This window comes from Nerophis lumbriciformis, linkage group LG02, assembly GCF_033978685.3.
Source record: "Nerophis lumbriciformis linkage group LG02, RoL_Nlum_v2.1, whole genome shotgun sequence".
In the NCBI taxonomy this organism is placed as follows: domain Eukaryota; kingdom Metazoa; phylum Chordata; class Actinopteri; order Syngnathiformes; family Syngnathidae; genus Nerophis; species Nerophis lumbriciformis.
Window position 1 is genome coordinate 41,397,845 of NC_084549.2, and position 20,603 is coordinate 41,418,447.

The 20,603-nt window shown below is 41.4% G+C and overlaps 1 protein-coding gene across 1 annotated transcript in view; it reads left to right on the forward strand.

The window, feature by feature from the left end:
* Positions 1-3,589: 3,589 nt before the first annotated feature.
* The window catches only part of rhoq (ras homolog family member Q), a 47,732-nt gene continuing 30,718 nt past the window's right edge, over positions 3,590-20,603 (forward strand). Inside the window, exons 1-2 of the mRNA XM_061962891.1 lie at positions 3,590-4,123; positions 4,397-4,455. Coding sequence (XP_061818875.1) covers positions 3,982-4,123; positions 4,397-4,455 — 201 coding nt within the window. The 5' untranslated portion in view covers positions 3,590-3,981. The remainder of the gene's footprint in view (positions 4,124-4,396; positions 4,456-20,603) is intronic.

Genomic DNA, 20,603 nt, shown 5'->3' on the forward strand with positions numbered 1-20,603 from the left:
TGGGGAGAGGAAAGTCTGGGCTTCCCTGCTTAGGCTGCTGCCCACGCGACCTGACCTCAGATAAGCGAAAGAAGATGGATGGATGGATGGATAACTGCATGGCTGCGTAAGTTTTGGCCATGTTGCTTTGTGGTTGTTGCACACGTTGTTACGAGTACGCATGGGTTTCCCTATCTTTATCAAAATGTAACAACAGACCTCAACATTGTGTATGTGCTGAAAGATTCATTTATGATTCCTGCCATTGTTATAAAGTTAAGTCTTTTAGGTTTTGCTTGCATTTGCTTTCTTTTATTCAGACTCGCCGAGTTGGGGGTTTACAAAACATTGGTTTGATCGATTGATTGATTGAAACTTTTATTAGTAGATTGCACAGTTCAGTACATATTCCGTACAATTGACCACTAAATGGTAACACCCGAATAAGTTTTTCAACTTGTTTAAGTCGGGGTCCACGTAAATCAATTCATGGTAACCAAAAAGTGCTTAAAGAACTCTGAAACAAGATACAATACAAATAATATCAAGATAATATTTAAATGGGAAACATAAACAGTAAAAGTGTATCAAACCAACCTTTAACGCAGTGAGTGCGTTTTTCGATTCTGCTTCCTTGGACTATATTTGAGAGCCTCTCTTCTCGTTGTCGTTCAGTAAAATCTTGCAATCTTTCGCCCTTCTTTATTTCCTCTCGAGGGACTCTGAAAAAAAACGGTTATCCTTTTCATGATTTAAAAGGTTCCAACAGCCTAAAACAATGCAAGCATTGGGATTTTTTCATCGAGAAAGGCAAAATGCAGCCTTGAACGCTTTGACAACAGATGCTTGCTCGACCACCACTTCGAGTCTCGCATACTGAATATAAAGAATTACTCAAACTAAAATAACAAAACATGATAAAGTTTTCAATTTCAGAATACACAATTACCGAAGACAAAACAAATTATAATTTCAGTAAAAAATAAAAGACAAAACGAATTACAGACAAATTACAAACCCATTCATCCATCCATTTTCTACCGCTTGTCCCTTTTGGGGTTGCGGGGGGTGCTGGAGCCTATCTCAGCTGCATTTGGGCGGTAGGCGGGGTACACCCTGGACAAGTCGCCACCTCATCGCAGGGCCAACACAGATAGACAGACAACATTCACACTAACATTCACACACTAGGGCCAATTTAGTGTTGCCAATCAACCTATCCCCAGGTGCATGTCTTTGGAGGTGGGAGGAAGCCGGAGTACCCGGAGGGAACCCACGCAGTCACGGGGAGAACATGCAAACTCCACACAGAAAGATCCCGAGCCCAGGATCGCACCCATTGTTAGGCATACGCACTAACCCCTGTTTCACTGTGCTGCCCCAAATTACAAACCAAAAATAACAAAAGATGAAACAATTAACAATTTCAGAAAAAAACTAACTGAAGACTAAAGAACTTGCAATTTCAGATACCAAAATAATAAAATACGACAAAGCAGAGTAATACATGTTAAGTTAGTAGTAAATATGAACTGCCAATGTCAAATTGCTACTTGGGAGCAATTGTGCCAGCACACGTTTATATTTAGAAATATTAGTTTTAAACAGATTAAGATATGTGCCCTTATTCGAAAGTGTGTGTGATTAGAAGATTGGCATTGAAAAACAAATGGTACAGAAAGATCCACCAAAAATATTGTGTTTTCTGAACGTATGTGTTTTAATGTTCAGGTCATCCATCCATCCATCCATTTTCTACCGCTTATTCCCTTCGGGGTCGCGGGGGGCGCTGGAGCCTATCTCAGCTACAATCGGGCGGAAGGCGGGGTACACCCTGGACAAGTCGCCACCTCATCACAGGGCCAACACAGATAGACAGACAACATTCACACTCACATTCACACACTAGGGCCAATTTTAGTGTTGCCAATCAACCTATCCCCAGGTGCATGTCTTTGGAGGTGGGAGGAAGTCAGAGTACCCGGAGGGAACCCACGCAGTCACGGGGAGGACATGCAAACTCCACACAGAAAGATCCCGAGGCCGGGATTGAACTCACGACTACTCAGGACCTTCGTATTGTGAGGCAGACGCACTAACCCTTCTTCCACCGTGCTGCCCATGTTCAGGTCATCATTTTACAATTACAATTGCAATATTTGTTTCAGTGCCAATACAACTTTGAGTGTTTACAATGACAAGTTTGTTTTATTTAATATGGACAAGCTGTAGAAAATGGATGGATGGATGGATCAAACCCTACTGGCAGTGTTCTTGCTCTCTGCTGAAGATACACTATATTTCAAAGAGTATTTGGCCACCCATCCAAATGATCAGAATCAGGTGTCCTAATCACTTGGCCCAGCCACAGGTGTATAAAATCAAGCATTTAGGCATGGAGACTTTTTCTACAAACATTTGTGAAAGAATAGGCTGCTCTCAGGAGCTCAGTGATTTCCAGCGTGGAACTGTCATAGGATGCCACCTGTGCAACAGTTCCAGTCTGGAAATTTCCTCGCTCCTAAATATTCCAAAGTCAACTGTCTGCTTTATTATAAGAAAATGGGAGCGTTTGGGAACAACAGCAACGCAGCCACCAAGTGGTAGGCCACGTAAACTGACAGAGAGGGGTCAGCGGATGCTGAAGCGCATAGTGCAAAGAGGTCGCCGACTTTCTGCACAGTCAGTTGCTACAGAGCTCCAAACTTCATGTGAACTTCCAATTAGCCCACGTACAGTAAGCAGAGAGCTTCATGGAATGGGTTTCCATGGCCAAGCAGCTGCATCTAAGCCATACATCACCAAGTCCAATGCAAAGCGTCGGATGCAGTGGTGTAAAGCACATCACCACTGGACTCTAGAGCAGTGGAGACTCGTTCTCTGGAGTGATGAATCACGCTTTTCCATCTGGCAATCTGATGGACGAGTCTGGGTTTGGAGGTTGCCAGGAGAACGGTATATTTCGGACTGCATTGAGCCGAGTGTTAAATTTGGTGGAGGAGGAATTATGGTGTGGCGTTGTTTTTTCAGGAGTTGGGCTTTGCCCCTTAGTTCCAGTGAAAGGAACTTTGAATACTACAGGATAGCAAAACATTTTGGACAATTCCATGCTCCCAACCTTGTGGGAACAGTTTGGAGCGGGCCCCTTCCTCTTCCAACATGACTGTGCACCAGTGCACAAAGCAAAGTCCATAGATGATAGAGTCTGGTGTGGATGAACCTGACTGGCCTGCACAGAGTCCTGACCTGAACCCGATAGAACACCCTTGGGATGAATTAGAACGGAGACTGAGAGCCAGGTCTTCTCGACCAACATCAGTGTGTGACCTCACCAATGCGCTTTTGGAAGAATGTTCGAAAGTTCCTATAAACACACTCCGCAACCTTGTGGACAGCCTTCCCAGAAGAGTTGAAGCTGTAATAGCTGCAAAAGGTGGACCGACATCATATTGAACCCTATGGGTTAGGAATGGGATGGCACTTCAAGTTCATATGTGAGTCAAGGCAGGTGGCGAAATACTTTTGGCTATATAGTGTATCTGCTACGCTTTGTGCTTTACACACAGTCCCTTAGTTCCAAACGTCAACTCCGCCCTTCCGAGAGCGCACACACCTTGTTTAAGCAGCAGCATCTCAGAGCGGCGAGCAGCTTCGAGCCACGCCGGAGAAGGAGCACAACTGGCCGCAGAGAGGCGTGCACGACCACGGCGGAAGTACTCAATGAAAAAAGGGGCTATTTGTTGGATTAGAAAACCTTAGTTTAAACAAGGCAGTGTTTCCCGGTTACATTTGGGAGTAGTGTAACCAGTGATAGTGGCGGGGAGTTAGGGGAGAAAGATGCAGTTGTGTAGCTGCTCCGAGCGCCGCGGAGTCCGCCAGCAATGCTCGTGATGCCTGCCGCCGTGCGGGGATCACCGGCGCCCAGCAGCGATAGCGGGAGGAGGAAGAGGAGCAGGGCGGGTTAACAGGGCGGTCGATGACGATGAGTTTGAGGTCGAGATCATGGCCAACGGAACCGGTACAATCATGTTGAAATGTGTGGTAGTCGGGGACGGTGCTGTGGGGAAAACGTGTCTTCTTATGAGCTACGCCAATGACGCCTTTCCCGAGGAATATGTCCCAACAGTCTTTGATCATTATGCAGGTAGGCACTCACACATAACACATGTGACACGTCGGGCTTTGTTTTGTTTGACTTTATGTGTGTAATCATTTGTGTTTATTGATAATGCATGACTTATATTCCCCTTCCACTTCTGCACAAGCCTGCATCTGTTGCTATAATCAAAACCACTTGTTTGCCTGCTTCATTGCAGACTGAGGTTGGGGACCCACATCCCCTTTGCGCACCCCTCCCTAACATCCTCACCCACAGGCCTTCCTCTTTTCAACTGCTCTTTTTCTCGTTTCATTGCAGTGAGCGTCAATGTCGGAGGAAAACAGTACTTGCTGGGACTCTACGACACCGCCGGTCAGGTACGCTCTATTTTCTTTGTTTACACCGGTCAGATGCAACCCAGCAAGCACAGGACATTGACACAACGTTGAGAACTTGGTGAATTCGGTCCTGACGTTGAGCAACTCAAAACATAACATGTTCTTTGACGACGTTTTAATTAATGTCGGGTTCTGATGTTTATTTATATCATTGAATTTCCCAACCAACAATGTGGATTCAACTTTAGACATCGTTGTCTCAATTTAAAAATACAACTATTTGTTGTTTCGAAGTGAGTTTTAAAGGACATGTATGTAAAATCAACATTGTATCAATGTGTTGTGCTTGCTGGGGAAAGAACGCACACAAACGTTATCACCCTCACTGTCTATGTTTTGGTCCCAGCACACACACAGGCTTCATATTCAGGCCAAACACTATAAGCTGCAACAGGTGATGGCCTTCACGCGTCTTTTTACGGCCAGTAGTTCAGCACAGACAATGATGGTAGTGAGGGGCGTTCAATAGTTGTACTATGTGAAGAACAAGCTTCCTATGTCCAGTAGTGACGTCACAGATGTGTTAATAGGGTTGCCTCATACTGGGATTTTTCTTGACAATGTGCCATTTAGTGGGTAGTTGTTAAAGCTCGTATCCAGCTACCCACACATCCATGCACATCCACCCACGCACATCCACCCACACACATACACACAATCATTTTTTCTCTCTCTATATTAGAGCTTGTGAGTGTACACTCACAATCCAAAGCAAGCTTATGAACACACAAAGTGTACACATGAGAAATCCCTGTATTAGAAATTTATGAAAGTAATACAATATTTATTGTTTCATGTGACTTATTGGGAGTTATTGAACCTGCAGTGAAATTGCTGCGTTAAGGAAACTAACAACATTTCAGGGAAGCAAATACAGTAGTATACCTAAACTTTGAGCTTCTATGATGGAGTTCTTAACTCAAAACAACGTCTCCTATTGAATTAATTGAAATCAATTGAATGCAGCTGAGATAGGCTCCAGCACCCCCTGCGACCACGAAAAGGACAAGCAGTAGAAAATGGATGGATGGATGAATTGATGATTGCCCCCTTGCCAAAAAACAGAACAATTTTAACATTTAACATGGATTTAAAAAGAAAAGGTAACTGCTAGATAAGAAATATCGTATACAAACAGTACAATGGAACCTCGATCTACGAACTTAAAGGGGAACATTATCACCAGACCTATGTAAGCGTCAATATATACCTTGATGTTGCAGAAAAAAGACCATATATTTTTTTTACCGATTTCCGAACTCTAAATGGAGGAATTTTGGCGAATTAAACGCCTTTCTATTATTCGCTTTTGGAGCGATGACGTCACAACGGGAAGCAATCCGCCATTTTCTCACTTTCGTCGGTGTGTTGTCGGAGGGTGTAACAACACGAACAGGGACAGATTCAAGTTGCACCAGTGGCCCAAAGATGCGAAAGTGGCAAGAAATTGGACGAAATTGGTTCAAAATACGAGGGTGTGGGGAAAGCCCACGAAATGGTCAGTCGTTTGTTCCGCACACTTTACCGACGAAAGCTATGCTACGACAGAGATGGCAAGAATGTGTGGATATCCTGCGACACTCAAAGCAGATGCATTTCCAACGATAAAGTCAAAGAAATCTGCCGCCAGACCCCCATTGAATCTGCCGGAGTGTGTGAGCTATTCACAGACAAAGGACCTCGGTAGCACGGCAAGCAATGGCGGCAGTTTGTTCCCGCAGACGAGCGAGCTAAACCCCCTGGATTTCTTGGCTCACACCGCTTCTACCGTCCCTTATGCCACCGAAGATGATCAAGAGAAGAATATCGACCCTAGCTTCCCTGGCCTGCTGACATCAACTCCAAAACTGGACAGATCAGCTTTCAGGAAAAGAGAGCGTTTGAGGGTATGTCTACAGAATATATTAATTGATGAAAACCTTATTCATTACTCGCGGTTTTACGTAAATTATTATACATAAACTGTGTTTACCAATAATTTTAGCTTAAAAACATTTATTTTTTTCAATTAATCGAGTACATTCGGGTAGTCTTGTGTAATGCAGTATTTTGTGTCTATTTAGGTATGGTTAACCTGAGTGCTGAAATCGTGGAAAAATATATGTTTTTAGCGCGCCTGAAATGGGCTGTCTGCACTCTCAAAGTGCATGTTGTTGCCAAATGTATTTCATATGCTGTAAACCTAGTTCATAGTTGTTAGTTTCCTTTAATGCAAAACAAACACATACCAATCGTTGGTTAGAAGGCGATCGCCGAATTCGTCCTCGCTTTCTCCCGTGTCGCTGGCTGTCGTGTCGTTTTCGTCGGTTTCGCTTGCATACGGTTCAAACCGATATGGCTCAATAGCTTCAGTTTCTTCTTCAATTTCGTTTTCGCTACCTGCCTCCACACTACAACCATCCGTTTCAATACATGCGTAATCTGTTGAATCGCTTAAGCTGCTGAAATCCGAGTCTGAATCCGAGCTAATGTCGCTATACCTTGCTGTTCTATCCGCCATGTTTGTTTGTGTTGGCATCACTGTGTGACGTCACAGGAAAATTGACGGGTGTATATAACGATGGTTAAAATCAGGCACTTTGACGCTTTTTTTAGGGATATTGCGTGATGGGTAAAATTTTGAAAAAAACTTCGAAAAATAAAATAAGCCACTGGGAACTGATTTTTAATGGTTTTAACCCTTCTGAATTTGTGATAATGTTCTCCTTTAATTGGTCCTTGAGCATGGTTGTGTCCTTGACAAAAGTCACTATTTTATATTAATAAATGCACACTTTGAAGACACTATAATGTGTGTATACTGTAAACGTATCAAAACAACTATCTTTTTTTATCTAAACATCACAACAACAGCCAGCTTAACTATTAATTGTTCCACACACACACACACACACACAAGTCCTTTTGGTGCCCTTCAAATTGTTACCAAATATGTTGCTACAATAAAAAAAAAGAAAATCATTTACCAGGGCTGCTAAGTTTAAAAAAATGACGAGAGTCAGACTTTGGTGGCATGATGCGTTTGATTTTTTTTTTAACCTTTTTTAATGCCGATTTGGCCTGTTTTAAGGATTTAAGTTAAGACCTCCTGATGCTAGTCTTAATCAACCAGAAATTAGAAATGAAAATCATCTCCACTGTTTTCTCTGCTGGCTCTTTTGTCTCATCCTCTGCATCTGTGTTCTCAATTTGTATCTCTTCTACATCTCCGTCCTGAATGTTCTCAATCTCTTCTGATGATGCAAACTACTCAGTAAGGAAAGTTGGCTGTCATAAACGTTGCTAGAAGTTGATTATAATGGACGCTGTAGGAGAGGAATAATGTGGTGAGAGACATTACAAGTGAGTTAAAAAAATGCAAACGATGATTTGAATTGTAAATACATTTTCTTCTGTTGACTCTTAGTTTAAACTTTAGTTTTTTGTTTTACATCATTTAATGTTTCAAATTTGATCAAAAGACTGTAGGCTTGTGATATTCACGAACTAACCAAATCTATTGACTGGCCATACATGAACAACAGGTTTATTTTTATTTGAAGCACGACAGTGATGAAACATTTACAATAAGCTTACACGGTACGGTAAATCAAGGCAAAAAGAGCGGCAGCTTTGCACAGAGTGTGCGTGCATCTCCTCTCTGCTCTGACTGGAAAGGAACGTTGTTGTCATTGCACTTAAAAGTACAAAGAGATGTGTTTTCAGTACAAGCTGTGTAAGAGCAGACATTCAGTAGACAGGGGACTGCCTGTGAGGAAAGGCTGAGGGCAGCACCGCTTATACGTTGAGGACATTAGAGCGATGCATGCTTTCATGTCTCCAAAACATCCGAAAAACTTGCTCGATTTGTCGCTAGTCGCTTTTGAGAAAGAAAGTCAATAAGAGGAGTTGTAAAGATACTAGCTTTAGCATGAAAGTCGCGAAGTTGACAACACAACGCTGGAGTGTGTGTGAAAGACAGAGACTGCAAGACCTGCCTTAGGTTGCTTCTGCTCAGGCTGGATATAACCGTGTGAATGAGTCACAATCTGAAACCGAATCGTGTTGACTGGAAAAGAGATAAACAAGGCATTAAAAGGTCAAGAGAATGTTCAGTTCCTCTGTGCTCTTTGTTTATGAATCTCACTCTCTCTCCTCCAACAATCCACATGTGGCTGTTATATTTTACTCTGCAGGAGTGTTATTATTCTGTTTTTAATAAAAAGAGGAAGCTTATTGTCTTCTCTGATGTATTTGTAGCTGAGCGTTTGTCACAGGGGGGTTTGTTTTTAGCTCATTCTGAAATGGAGAAGTTCCCCCAGATGTCAGCCAAGGGAGAGTAGAGTTACCACAGTTCAAAATCAACCCCCCACCACCCCTGACTCTGCTGACCTCTTTATTTGGAGCAGGATGCCAGCTGGTAATGTTTATAGCTTCAGAGTGTGATCAAAGACTAGTGGCCCAAATAGAGAGGGGAAGAATGACTCAGGAGAAGCTAGGAGGAAGTGAGAAACAGATGGGATACAGCGAGGAATTGGGTTGAGTATTGGCAAGGACTTCACGATTTGATACGTATCACCATATTTTAGTTACGATACAATACAGTATTGTGATACTTTGCAATATTCTACATAGTTCACCTATTAATTAAAAATGCAGTACAGCAGCAGTTTGCGGAATGGAAGTCACAGTATGTTTTACATGATTATACCATATTCATTTTTTTTTTTTCCTCTTGGCCTTGTTGAAAACTTCTGAAGACAAGACTACATTTTTGTCAAAACAATCCATGGCCCAGCAAAATCAAAAACAACAAAAAACGCTGCGACATACATGCCATGCCAGTAGTTGGCAACGTTTTGTACTGTTTGCATCATCCTATGACTTTATGTCCGATCGGTAAGAATAATGTCAAAAACTTACATTCAACTGGTCCTATGATGAATTTTGTCTATTCTGTCTGTTCTGAATTTTGAATGTTGTTACAATATTGGATAATCGTTTTAAACAATGCCATAGTGTCAAATCATGAGGCTCAAGGGTTCGGTGTGAGCTTTCATGCAGTTTTGGAGGACTCAGTTCACAAGGTTTTGGATTATTTTTTCAACAGTGGGGAATGAGTGACATCACAAATAGATGGCTGTATTTATGTGGACATTCTTGGACATATTTTGTCAAAAAGCAACCCCCTGCCCCCTTCTGCTGAACACCACACAGCTGGAGACTGCTGCCACTGGAACTTCGTATATTCCTTCTCGTTTCATGCCCTCCCACCTGCTCTAGGTCTATAAAATAAATACTATGAAATACATACTTTTGCTTTTTTTGTCAGACAATTGTGCCACATACAGGACTGTCTCATAAAATTAGAATATTGTGATAAAGTCCTTTATTTTCTGTAATGCAACTAAAAACATGAAGATGTCATATATTCTGGATTCATTACACATCAACTGAAATATTGCAAGCCTTTTATTATTTTAATATTGCTGATTATGGCATACAGCTTAAGAAAACTCAAAAATCCCATCTCAAAAAATTAGAATATTTCCTCAGACCAAGTAAAAAATAAAGATTTATAACTGCAAAACAAAATCAAACATTTGAAAATGTCAATTAATGCACTCAGTACTTGGTTGGGAATCCTTTTGCACAGATTACTGCACCAATGCGGCATGGCATGGAGGCAATCAGCCTGTGGCATTGCTGAGGTGTTATGGATGCCCAAGATGCTTCAATAGCGGCCTTTAGCTCATTTACATCATTGGGTCTGGTGTCTTTCAGCTTCTTCTTCACAATACCCCACAAATTCTCTATGGGGTTCAGGTCAGGGGAGTTGGCAGGCCAATCGAGGACTTTAATGCCATGGTCAATACACCAGTTACTGGTGGTTTCGGCACTGCTGGATCATGCTGGAAAATGAAATCATCATCTCCATAGAGCTTTTCAACAGATGGAAGCATGTAGCCGTATTCCCATGGTCAAGCCACTCCTGAACTCAAGACAACGGAAGAAGCGTCTGATTTGGGCTATGGAAAAGAAGCACTGGACAGTTGCAGAGTGGTCCAGAGTCCTGTTTTCAGACAAAAGCAAGTTTTGTATTTCATTTGGAAGTCAAGGCGCTAGAGTCTGGAGGAAGGCTCGAGAGGAGCAAAACCCAAGTTGCTTGAAATCCAGTGTGAAGTTCCCACAGTCAGCAATGGTTTGGGGAGCCATGTCAGCTGCTGGTGTTGGTCCACTGTGTTTCATCAAGTCCACAGTCAATGCAGCTGTGTACCAAGAGATTTTAGAGCACTACATGCTTCCATCTGTTGAAAAGCTCTATGGAGATGATGATTTCATTTTCCAGCATGATCCAGCAGTGCCAAACCTACCAGTAACTGGTGTACTGACCATGGCATTACTGTCCTCGATTGGCCTGCCAACTCCCCTGACCTGAACCCCATAGAGAATTTGTGGGGTATTGTGAAGAAGAAGCTGAAAGACACCAGACCCAATAATGCAAATGACCTAAAGGCCACTATTGAAGCATCCTGAGCATTCATAACACCTCAGCAATGCCACAGGCTTATTGCCTCCATGCCACGCCGCATTGGTGCAGTAATCCGTGCAAAAGGATTCCCAACCAAGTACTGAGTGCATTAATTGACATTTTCAAATGTTTGATTTTGTTTTGCTGTTATAAATCTTTATTTTTTACTTGGTCTGAGGAAATATTCTAATTTTTTGAGATGGGATTTTTTAGTTTTCCTAAGCTGTATGCCATAATCAGCAATATTAAAATAATAAAAGGCTTGCAATATTTCAGTTGATGTATAATGCATCCAGAATGTATGACATTTCCATGTTTTTAGTTGCATTACAGAAAATAAAGGACTTTATCACAATATTCTAATTTTCTGGGACAATCCTGTAGACCTGGATTAGCCACTGAACTCCGACAGAGAAAAATGACTGTCATAACCAGATCCTTTTTTGTTGTAATTTTCCTAGTTTAATAGTCCATTTAAGTTTCAGCGCTCCTTTTGTTTACATTCTGGTTGCCATGGGCACTGATCATTCACACCCGTTTCCATTTTTGATCATTTCCACCTGCTGCCGCCCATCAAGCCCCGTTATACCGGTGTCACCCAACGTACGGTTTGTTCGCCACAAGTAACAGTTGCCTTCGCGGTCATGTTGTAAGCGACTACCTTTTGTGTAAGCTTTTGTTGCCGTTTTATTTTATTTTATTTTTATTTCATTCTGAGTTAAGCTTGCCTTGAGCTTCGTGCGCTTCCTGCGGCGTGGCACTTTTTTGTATTTTGCCTTGCCTTGGATTAAAAGAGATTAATTTTACCTGCACGTTGCCTTCTGCCTCTCCTTCTGCGTCCTGGGGAAAACAACCTCCGCAGACCCGACCGTGACAATTGTGACATTACGACTTGGTTTAAGGTAATCCAAGAAAAAGGTAATATAAAGTATTATTTTCATCCAATTCTGGCATGCACACTACCCCAGATGTGTGACTTAAGGCCCTTTTCCACCAAAAGTTTATGAACTTTAAGTTAATGGAACCTCTAGTTCCCGGAACTAAATGTTCCCTTAGAAGTATGTGGTTTGTGTTTCCACCACATTTCACAGTTCAGAGTAGTTTATATAAATCAGGCTGATGACGTACAGTACAGGCCAAAAGTTTGGACTCACCTTCTCATTCAATGTGTTTTTTTTATTTTCATGACTATTTACATTGTAGATTTTTGATGCCTTCAGTGACACTTTGAATGAACACATGTATTTAACAAAAAAGGTATAATAACTGAAAACATGTTTTTTATTCTAGTTTTTTCAAAATAGCCACCCTTTGCTCTGATTACGGCTTTGCACACTCTTGGCATTCTCTCAATGAGCTTCAAGAGGTAGTCACCTGAAATGGTTTTCACTTCACAGGTGTGCTTGAAGCTCATCGAGAGAATGCCAAGAGTGTGCAAAGCAGTAATCAGAGCAAAGGGTGGCTATTTTGAAGAAACTAGAATATAAAACATGTTTTCAGTTATTTCAACTTTCTTTGTTAAGTACATAACTCCACGTGTTCATTCATAGTTTTTATGCCTTTCAATACAATCTACAATCTAGTCATGAAAATAAAGGCAAAACATTAGTTGAGAAAGTGTGTCCAAACTTTTGGCCTGCACTGTATGAATGAGAGGGTTATTATATTTTAGGACATTAATACCATGTAAATAAACACACCATCCATTTTATACAGCTTATCCCTGTCGGATAGGTCATATTTCATTTACTGTAGTGGAAGTAAATGAAATACAAATCAATTATATACAAACCAATATGATTCAAAAGCAAAGCGTACTGAATCGTTAATAAAAAGTCAGGCTTTTGTCCAGTGTCCAACAGTCAGAAAGTCGTCTCCTCAGTAAATGAGGAATTCATGAGGGTCATGCGAGTCTGTATAGCCCATTTCAGCTGTAAATAACAATATATAAATAATACATGTCAGTGTTTGTACCATCAATCAATCAAACTCAATTTATTAAGCGCTTTTCATACATAAAGGAAATGCAACGCAAAGTGTTTTACAGTGTTAAAAACAATACCCCGGTGACCCATATTCCCCATTATCACATACGTACACAGATACAGATACCAAACACACGCACACACACGCACACACACAACATACACATATATGCAACTATACGGACAAAAGTGTTTTAAATGTAGATACAAATTATCACAGGTACCTTTTTTAAAACAGGGGTATCACACTCAATTTACTTGGGGGCCGCTGGAGGCAGCGTGGGTGAGGCTGGGTTACATCAGGTACTCCTCAAGAAAAGCTTTGTTGAAAAAATTCCAATCTTTTCAATAGTCTTTATTTTTGCTGTTCAGCAGCACGGTGGTCGGCAAATAATAGCCCGGTAGCAGTTTCTTTTGTTTTTGCGCTCATTGTTGATGTCTTTCATGATGACATGAACACCATGGCATTTGTAGATGGTACAAAGTACTGGGATAGCGAGTGCAAAAAGGCGACTGGTCCCGGAGTGTTATCCGCCGTGCTGTTACTGGAAAAAGAAGTGGAAATGACACCATGGTGTTGTTGATGTAAACATCGTAATAAAAGACAAATAAAATCAGACAGAATTATGTTGTGTTCATCGTGTGAGACAACGCAAATACAATGCAAATAGCGTGATGCAAATACAAAATAATGACCCACATAACGGTGTGACCCTATAATTGGTCCGGGTTATCGGGGACTGTTATTGCTGACGGACACTATGCACCTTCCTGCCCGTCCCGACAGCCCGCCTGTTTGCCTGCTCATCGTGTTTTGTGATGTTGTGCCTGAGCCTTTTGTTGCAATGTCTTTTTGTTCTACTGGCACTGTAGTTTTTGTTTTTTGAACTATTGACAGTGTGGACAATAAAGGACTTGTCACACTCCCCACTCTTGTCCTCAGCACTTTTTGGAATCCACCACAGTAAGCTACGACATATACACATATAATGTCCCGCTGGGTAGCACTTTTAAAAACCTTTTTTGGAATTGTTGTGAACGCAGCGCCCTGGGACGAATGTCCGCGTGTGTCCAATAGAAATGAAGTAGCCAGCCAGGCATGGAAGAAAACGCCATGGCAACGCTGCTGTATCTTTCACTCATTGAGAAATGTTTCTCTGCTTGCATCAAGCTCGGTCGATGTCCCGCCCCCGAGAGCCATATACCCCACCGTGACTGGTAGGTCCGTTGAGCTCTACACAACACTGTGAAGTGCCATTCTTATAAAACGTGTGCGTCGCACTAACATTAGACTTTCATATTAGGTGGGGGCTGCAAAATATCGCCTTGGAGGCCGCAAGTGGCCTGCGGACTGCAAGAGTGAGACCCCTGCTTTAAAGGCCTACTAAAATGAATTTTTTTATTCAAACGGGGATAGCAGATCCATTCTATGTGTCATACTTGATAATTTCGCGATATTGCCATATTTTTGCTGAAAGGATTTAGCAGAGAACATCGACGATAAAGTTCGCAACTTTTGGTCGCTGATAAAAAAAAGCCTTGCCTGTACCGGAAGTAGCGTGACGTCACAAGTTGAAAGTCTCCTCACATTTCCCCATTGTTTACACCAGCAGCGAGAGCGATTCGGACCGAGAAAGCGACGATTACCCCATTAATTTGAGCGAGGGTGAAAGATTTGTGGATGAAAAACGTGAGAGTGAAGGACTAGAGTGCAATGCAGGACGTATCTTTTTTTGCTCTGACCGTAACTTAGGTACAAGGGCTCATTGGATTCCACACTCTCTCCTTTTTCTATTGTGGATCACGGATTTGTATTTTAAACCACCTCGGATACTATATCCTCTTGAAAATGAGAGTCGAGAACGCGAAATGGACATTCACAGTGACTTTTATCTCCACGACAATACATCAGCGAAGCACTTTAGCTACGGAGCTAACGTGATAGCATCAGGCTTAACTGCAGATAGAAACAAAAGAAATAAGCCCCTGACTGGAAGGATAGACAGAATATCAACAATACTATTAAACCATGGACCTGTAACCACACGGTTAATGCTGTATCGCCTGACGAAGCATAGCAATGCTGTTGCTAACGACGCCATTGAAGCTAACTTAGCTACGGCACCTCGATAGAGCTATGCTAATAACATTAGCTCTCCACCTGCGCCAGCTCTCATCTGCTATCAACACCAGTGCTCACCTGCGTTCCAGCGATCGACGGCGCTACTAAGAACTTCACCCGATCATCGATGCGGTCGGCGGCTAGCGTCGGATAGCGCGTCTGCTATCCAAGTCAAAGTCCTCCTGGTTGTGTTGCTGTAGCCAGACGCTAATACACCGATCGCACCTACAGGTATCTTCTTTGCAGTCTCCATTGTTCATTAAACATTGCAAAAGATTCACCAACACAGATGTCCAGAATACTGTGGAATTTAGCGATGAAAAAAGACGATTTAAGCTGGCGACCGACCTATTCCAAAATGTCTGATTCAACTACTGACGTCACGCGCATACGTCGTCATGCCTAGACGTTTTCAACCGGAAGTTTCCCGGGAAATTTAAAATTGCACTTTATAAGTTAACCCGGCCGTATTGGCATGTGTTGCAATGTTAAGATTTCATCATTGATAAATAAACTATCAGACTGCGTGGTCGGTAGTAGTGGGTTTCAGTAGGCCTTTAAAGGCATTACACAGGTTTTAGTGTAATAAAATTTTTTGCAAACAATATATTGACGACGGGCTCATGCCAGGCAACCCAGTTTGTGAGGGGATTGTGTAATTAGTGGCCGCTGCTGCACTTCTGATTTTTGCCCTGTATCTGATGGGTGAATGTACAAATTAGGCAATTTGTACTAATTTGGGTCATGTTGCAAATACATTCATTATACAGATCAATGGATAATTATTCATAGTTATCTTTTTTTCCCCCCTCCATGACCAATGTCCACATGAACATCAAGTGCTTGTCCTCCCATGTCATATCAACCAAAATGTAAACAAAAAATACAAATTTGAAAACAGTGCTGTGGTTCACCATTGTTTTGGTTATGATGTACTTGCACATGTATACACTGGTCTTAGCGGTTAGACCAGGGGCCATATCCAGACCCGTGGGCCATATCAGGCAAAATCAGTTTGCTAAATATAACAATTAGCTGTGATTTTATACTAAAAGAAACTGCTGTTGTAATTGTGCCCACTGGATGTCGCAATAGCAATTCATGTGTAACCCACGTCACACATGACAGTGTTTAAAGATGACGTGTCAGCTGATTTTCGGGCACCCTCTGGATTGACTGCCGCTACTTCAATCAGCGCAGGTGCAGCTGCTCCTGTTGTGGCTGGCAGCAGATGGCGGCAGTATCGACGCACAATACCTTCTTTCATTGTAAATTATCCACTAAACGGTAAAATACAAAAACGGTAAGATGCAAAGACTTAAGTCAATTTGACCATCATCTTTTTAGTTCGAGTTCCGTGCAGCGCCTGCAATTGGTTGAATGCACGATGCGCACCCTGAACTCCATTGTATAAATGTGTGTTTCTACATTTGTTGTTTGTTCTATTTTATTTTATTCTTCAATCTACTATGTTCACATTGGTTAAGTTTGTACTTATGTTACCTTGATTTCGGCTATGGTGTCATTTTGATAAATGTTTTGTTTATATTATAATTGTATAATTGTAATATTTCATATAGATTTGATATAGATTGCTTTTTCAAACTTTTTTAATGGTGAACTGCCAACATGAGAATCCTAAACAGGAAGTGCTTAAAGTTTTTTGGCTTTGTAAAAACACTGAAACAAAGTTTAAGTTCAGTGTTTTCGTCTTGGTGTTTTAAAACGGCAAATCCCGATTCTTATTGGTTCATTATTTTTTGCTATCTTGAAGGAGTTTGCATCGCCCTCGATCCCAGATCCTTGTGTGGAGCTCAGCGAACTACAAGGATCTGGCGAGAGTCGGGTTAGGCCAGAGAGGCCCAAATCTAATTGGTTTTAATTTGATTTTTTCCAGCTGACTGTTTACACTGCAAGTAAATTGTGATTTTTATCAGACTCCAGTGTAAATGGGCACAGGCCCCGATGTGGCCCCAATATGGCCTCGACGTCACTTGCATGCGCACTTTGATATAGTGAAAACAAAGGAAGTTGACCCTCTACTTCTACAAAATAAAATAAGTCACAATACCTTTTTAAAAATGAGTGTTTTTTACGTGAAAGTAAATGGAAGTAACATTATGTATGTAGTATAATGTATATAGTGCAATATATTTGGGAGGGTTGTAATCTTTTTATGGCTGCTAAGTAGAGGAGACATGTACATCAGCGTTGATCTACGGGAGCTTTATTTTTCAACCCACATGTAAGCAAATGTGCCACAGCAGCATCAATTACGGTCTTTCAACAATCGCTATTTCTTCGGAATCAAAATATAAATTAATATATTACATATAGCCTATTAATTTCACACTATTGACAAGTGATGCACACAATATTTGGTTGTCTTAAATTAAAACCGAACCGGCTGTTGTGATGAAATATCCATTTCCACTGGCGAATGGGTCTTTTCGGCACACACGAGTGCTGTAGCTCACCCAAAAATGACGAAAAAATCAGATTGAGTTCACATACAGGTTGGATTGCGTTTAGACTGCAGTCACATTTGAAAAGATCAGTCTAATCTGATTTAGGACAACCTCCTGATGTGGCCTTAATCTGATGCCAAAAGATTAGATTTGAAGAACTTTGGCAAAAGAAATCAGATCTGTGTCACTTTGAGGGCAAAAAAATCTTACTTGGTATTAGAGATGTCCCGATCCGATATTTGGATTGGATCGGCCGCCGATATTTGCAAAAAAATGCGTATCGGCAAGGCATGGGAAAATGCCGATCCAGATCCAGTTTTAAAAACACTCCGGTCCGTGTTTTCCAACGCACCGATTTAAATAATACATTCCACTTTTCTACTGCTCCCTAATTTCCATTCCGCACTTTCCAGCACACCTTCAACACATCCACAGGTCTGTGGATTCTCACGCAGTTGCTTTTAGCTGCTGGCATTACACGACAGGCTCTTCGCACTCTTTCCTGTGTCTCCCTCTTACAGACAGCAAGCGCACCTTCTTACACACGTCACATACTGTCACGCCATACGTCACATACGTATACGCCCTCTCCCAGCAGAGAGCGAGTTAGCAGTATGGCTAACGTTAGCTGTGATGCTAGCGCAGCCGCTAAGGTGCGCGCCTGCTCAAGCGTCCTCTGCGCACGGCAAATCTATGCCACGCACAAAATCAAATAAAAAAATAAGCGCATAACAATTTTCGACACACGGACACGACAGAGAAAACAGTTTTCGTCATCATTGTTCAAATATTGTAACGTCTGTCGAGACGCTTATCTCCATTCGGTGCCACACGCCCACACCATCAAAATGCCGAGGCGAACATTTCCACATCAACACCGTATGAAAAAAATAGTGTTTTTTTTTAGTTGTCATTTCCCTCTCTGCATGAAAGTTTAAAAGTAGCATATATTAATGCAGTATGAAGAAGAATGTTTTAATGTAGACACATAGAATCATCATACTGCTGTGATTATATGCATCAAGTGTTCATTCAAGGCTAAGGCAAAATATCGAGATATATATCGTGTATCGCAATATGGCCTTAAAATATCGCAATATTAAAAAAAGGCCATATCGCCCAGTCCTAGTTCAATGATGCCATTTCTGTTTGTCATGTATAATTTTGTCTATTTTGTGTTTATCCTTGAATAAACAGGTCAGTTTCTTGTTACCAACCATTGTGTATTATTCAAACTCCCCTAATTCAGCTGGCTAGTTGTTATCAAGGGTACTAAAACCCTTTTCAACATGATTCTGACAACTAAGTAGGCTAAATAACTTTAAACTTTAATACATGCTCGGATAGGCCAGTATCGGTATCGGATCGGAAGTGCAAAAACAATATCGGTATCGGATCGGAAGTGCAAAAACCTGGATCGGGACATCCCTACTTGGTATGCAGTGTGAATGGGGCCTATGACAGCCAGACATTATTATAATCAACACACCAGCGCCATTGAACAGAAATCCAGAAAAATAACCATAAATTGATCACTAATTTTTCATCTAATGACTCTAGTCCAGTGGTGCTTAACCTGGGTTCGATCGAACCCTAGGGGTTCGGTGAGTCGGCCTCAGGGGTTCGGCGGAGGTCAAAACACACCCGACTCATTGTGTAAATACAAACTTCTCCCTATCGGCATATTACGGATATGGCAACAGCTGACTGGTTTGCAGGTGTGTAATTTGTTGTGAGTTTATGCACTGTGTTGGTTTTGTTGTTTGAACAAGGTGATGTTCATGCACGGTTCATTTTATGCACCAGTAAAAAAACATGGTAACACTTTATTATGGGGAACATATTCACCATTAATTAGTTGTTTATTAATATGCAAATTAGTAACATATTGGCTCTTAACTAGTTATTATTAAGTACTTATTAATGCCTTATTCGGCATGGCCATATTATAACCCTAATCCCCTGACCCTAACCAAATAACTCTAAATTAAGTCTTTATTACTTAGAATATGTTCCCCTAGTGTCCAAATAACTCTAAATTAAGTCTTTGTTACTTAGAATATGTTCCCCATACTAAAGTGTTACCAAAAACATAACTTTGTCTTGAAGAATGTTTCGGTGAATGCGCATATGAAACTGGTGGGGTTTGGTACCTCCAACAAGGTTAAGAACCACTGCTCTAGTCCATCATGAACATTAGATCAAATGCCCTTCCCTAGTTTAATGAAGTGTATTTTGGCTTCACAGGTGCAGGTGTCTTTATGAGATGAGACTGATAAGCTGTCATGTCTATATTATGTGTCTGCGCCACATAACCTCAGATCAGTATGGATCCGAATGTCGCTGTGTTTTGTCTGCTGTCTGCTCTCTATTGTCTGATAGGTAACCACACCCCACTCCTTCCCACAGCAGCCTATTTAATTATTCCATATGGAGGGTTTGCAAAGCCATCATTGCTGAATGTGACAAGAAAGCAGAATGTGTTTATTTATTCATTCGTTCACCCACTACTCCTGCACTCAAGAAAACCTTGCATTGCGCTACAACAGCTTAGGGAAACAGGAAGTGGATGCACACTTAAAAAAAAAAACTTGCAACCCACGTTGAGTTGCATTTCTCGCTGCCCTATTGACTCAACACGTGTCATGTCAGGCTGTTCCTCAACCACTTTACACGTTCACAGTTAACTGTCACTTCAACCATGATTTTGAAAGATTCACTGAATATGGGGGAGGTCTTGCATGTTTGACATGGCGAGCCACACAGCGAGTGGACATACTGCTCACCATATTAGATGAACAAATATAGAAAAAAAAGTATGAAAATTAGTCATGTACATGCATTTGTGGTGCAATTTCTAACACCTTGGATAGTATACTGTTCATCCCAATTGTCTGTTTAAGATAATCAGTCTGTTGTCTAAAGAATGCCTTCAAATCTTCTGAGTTGTCTCTTTTCCAGTATGAAGTCAGATTATAAATAAATAGGTATGTATTAAGATAATGGTTAGTTTTGATTGCCACAGTTAGAAACCTAACACA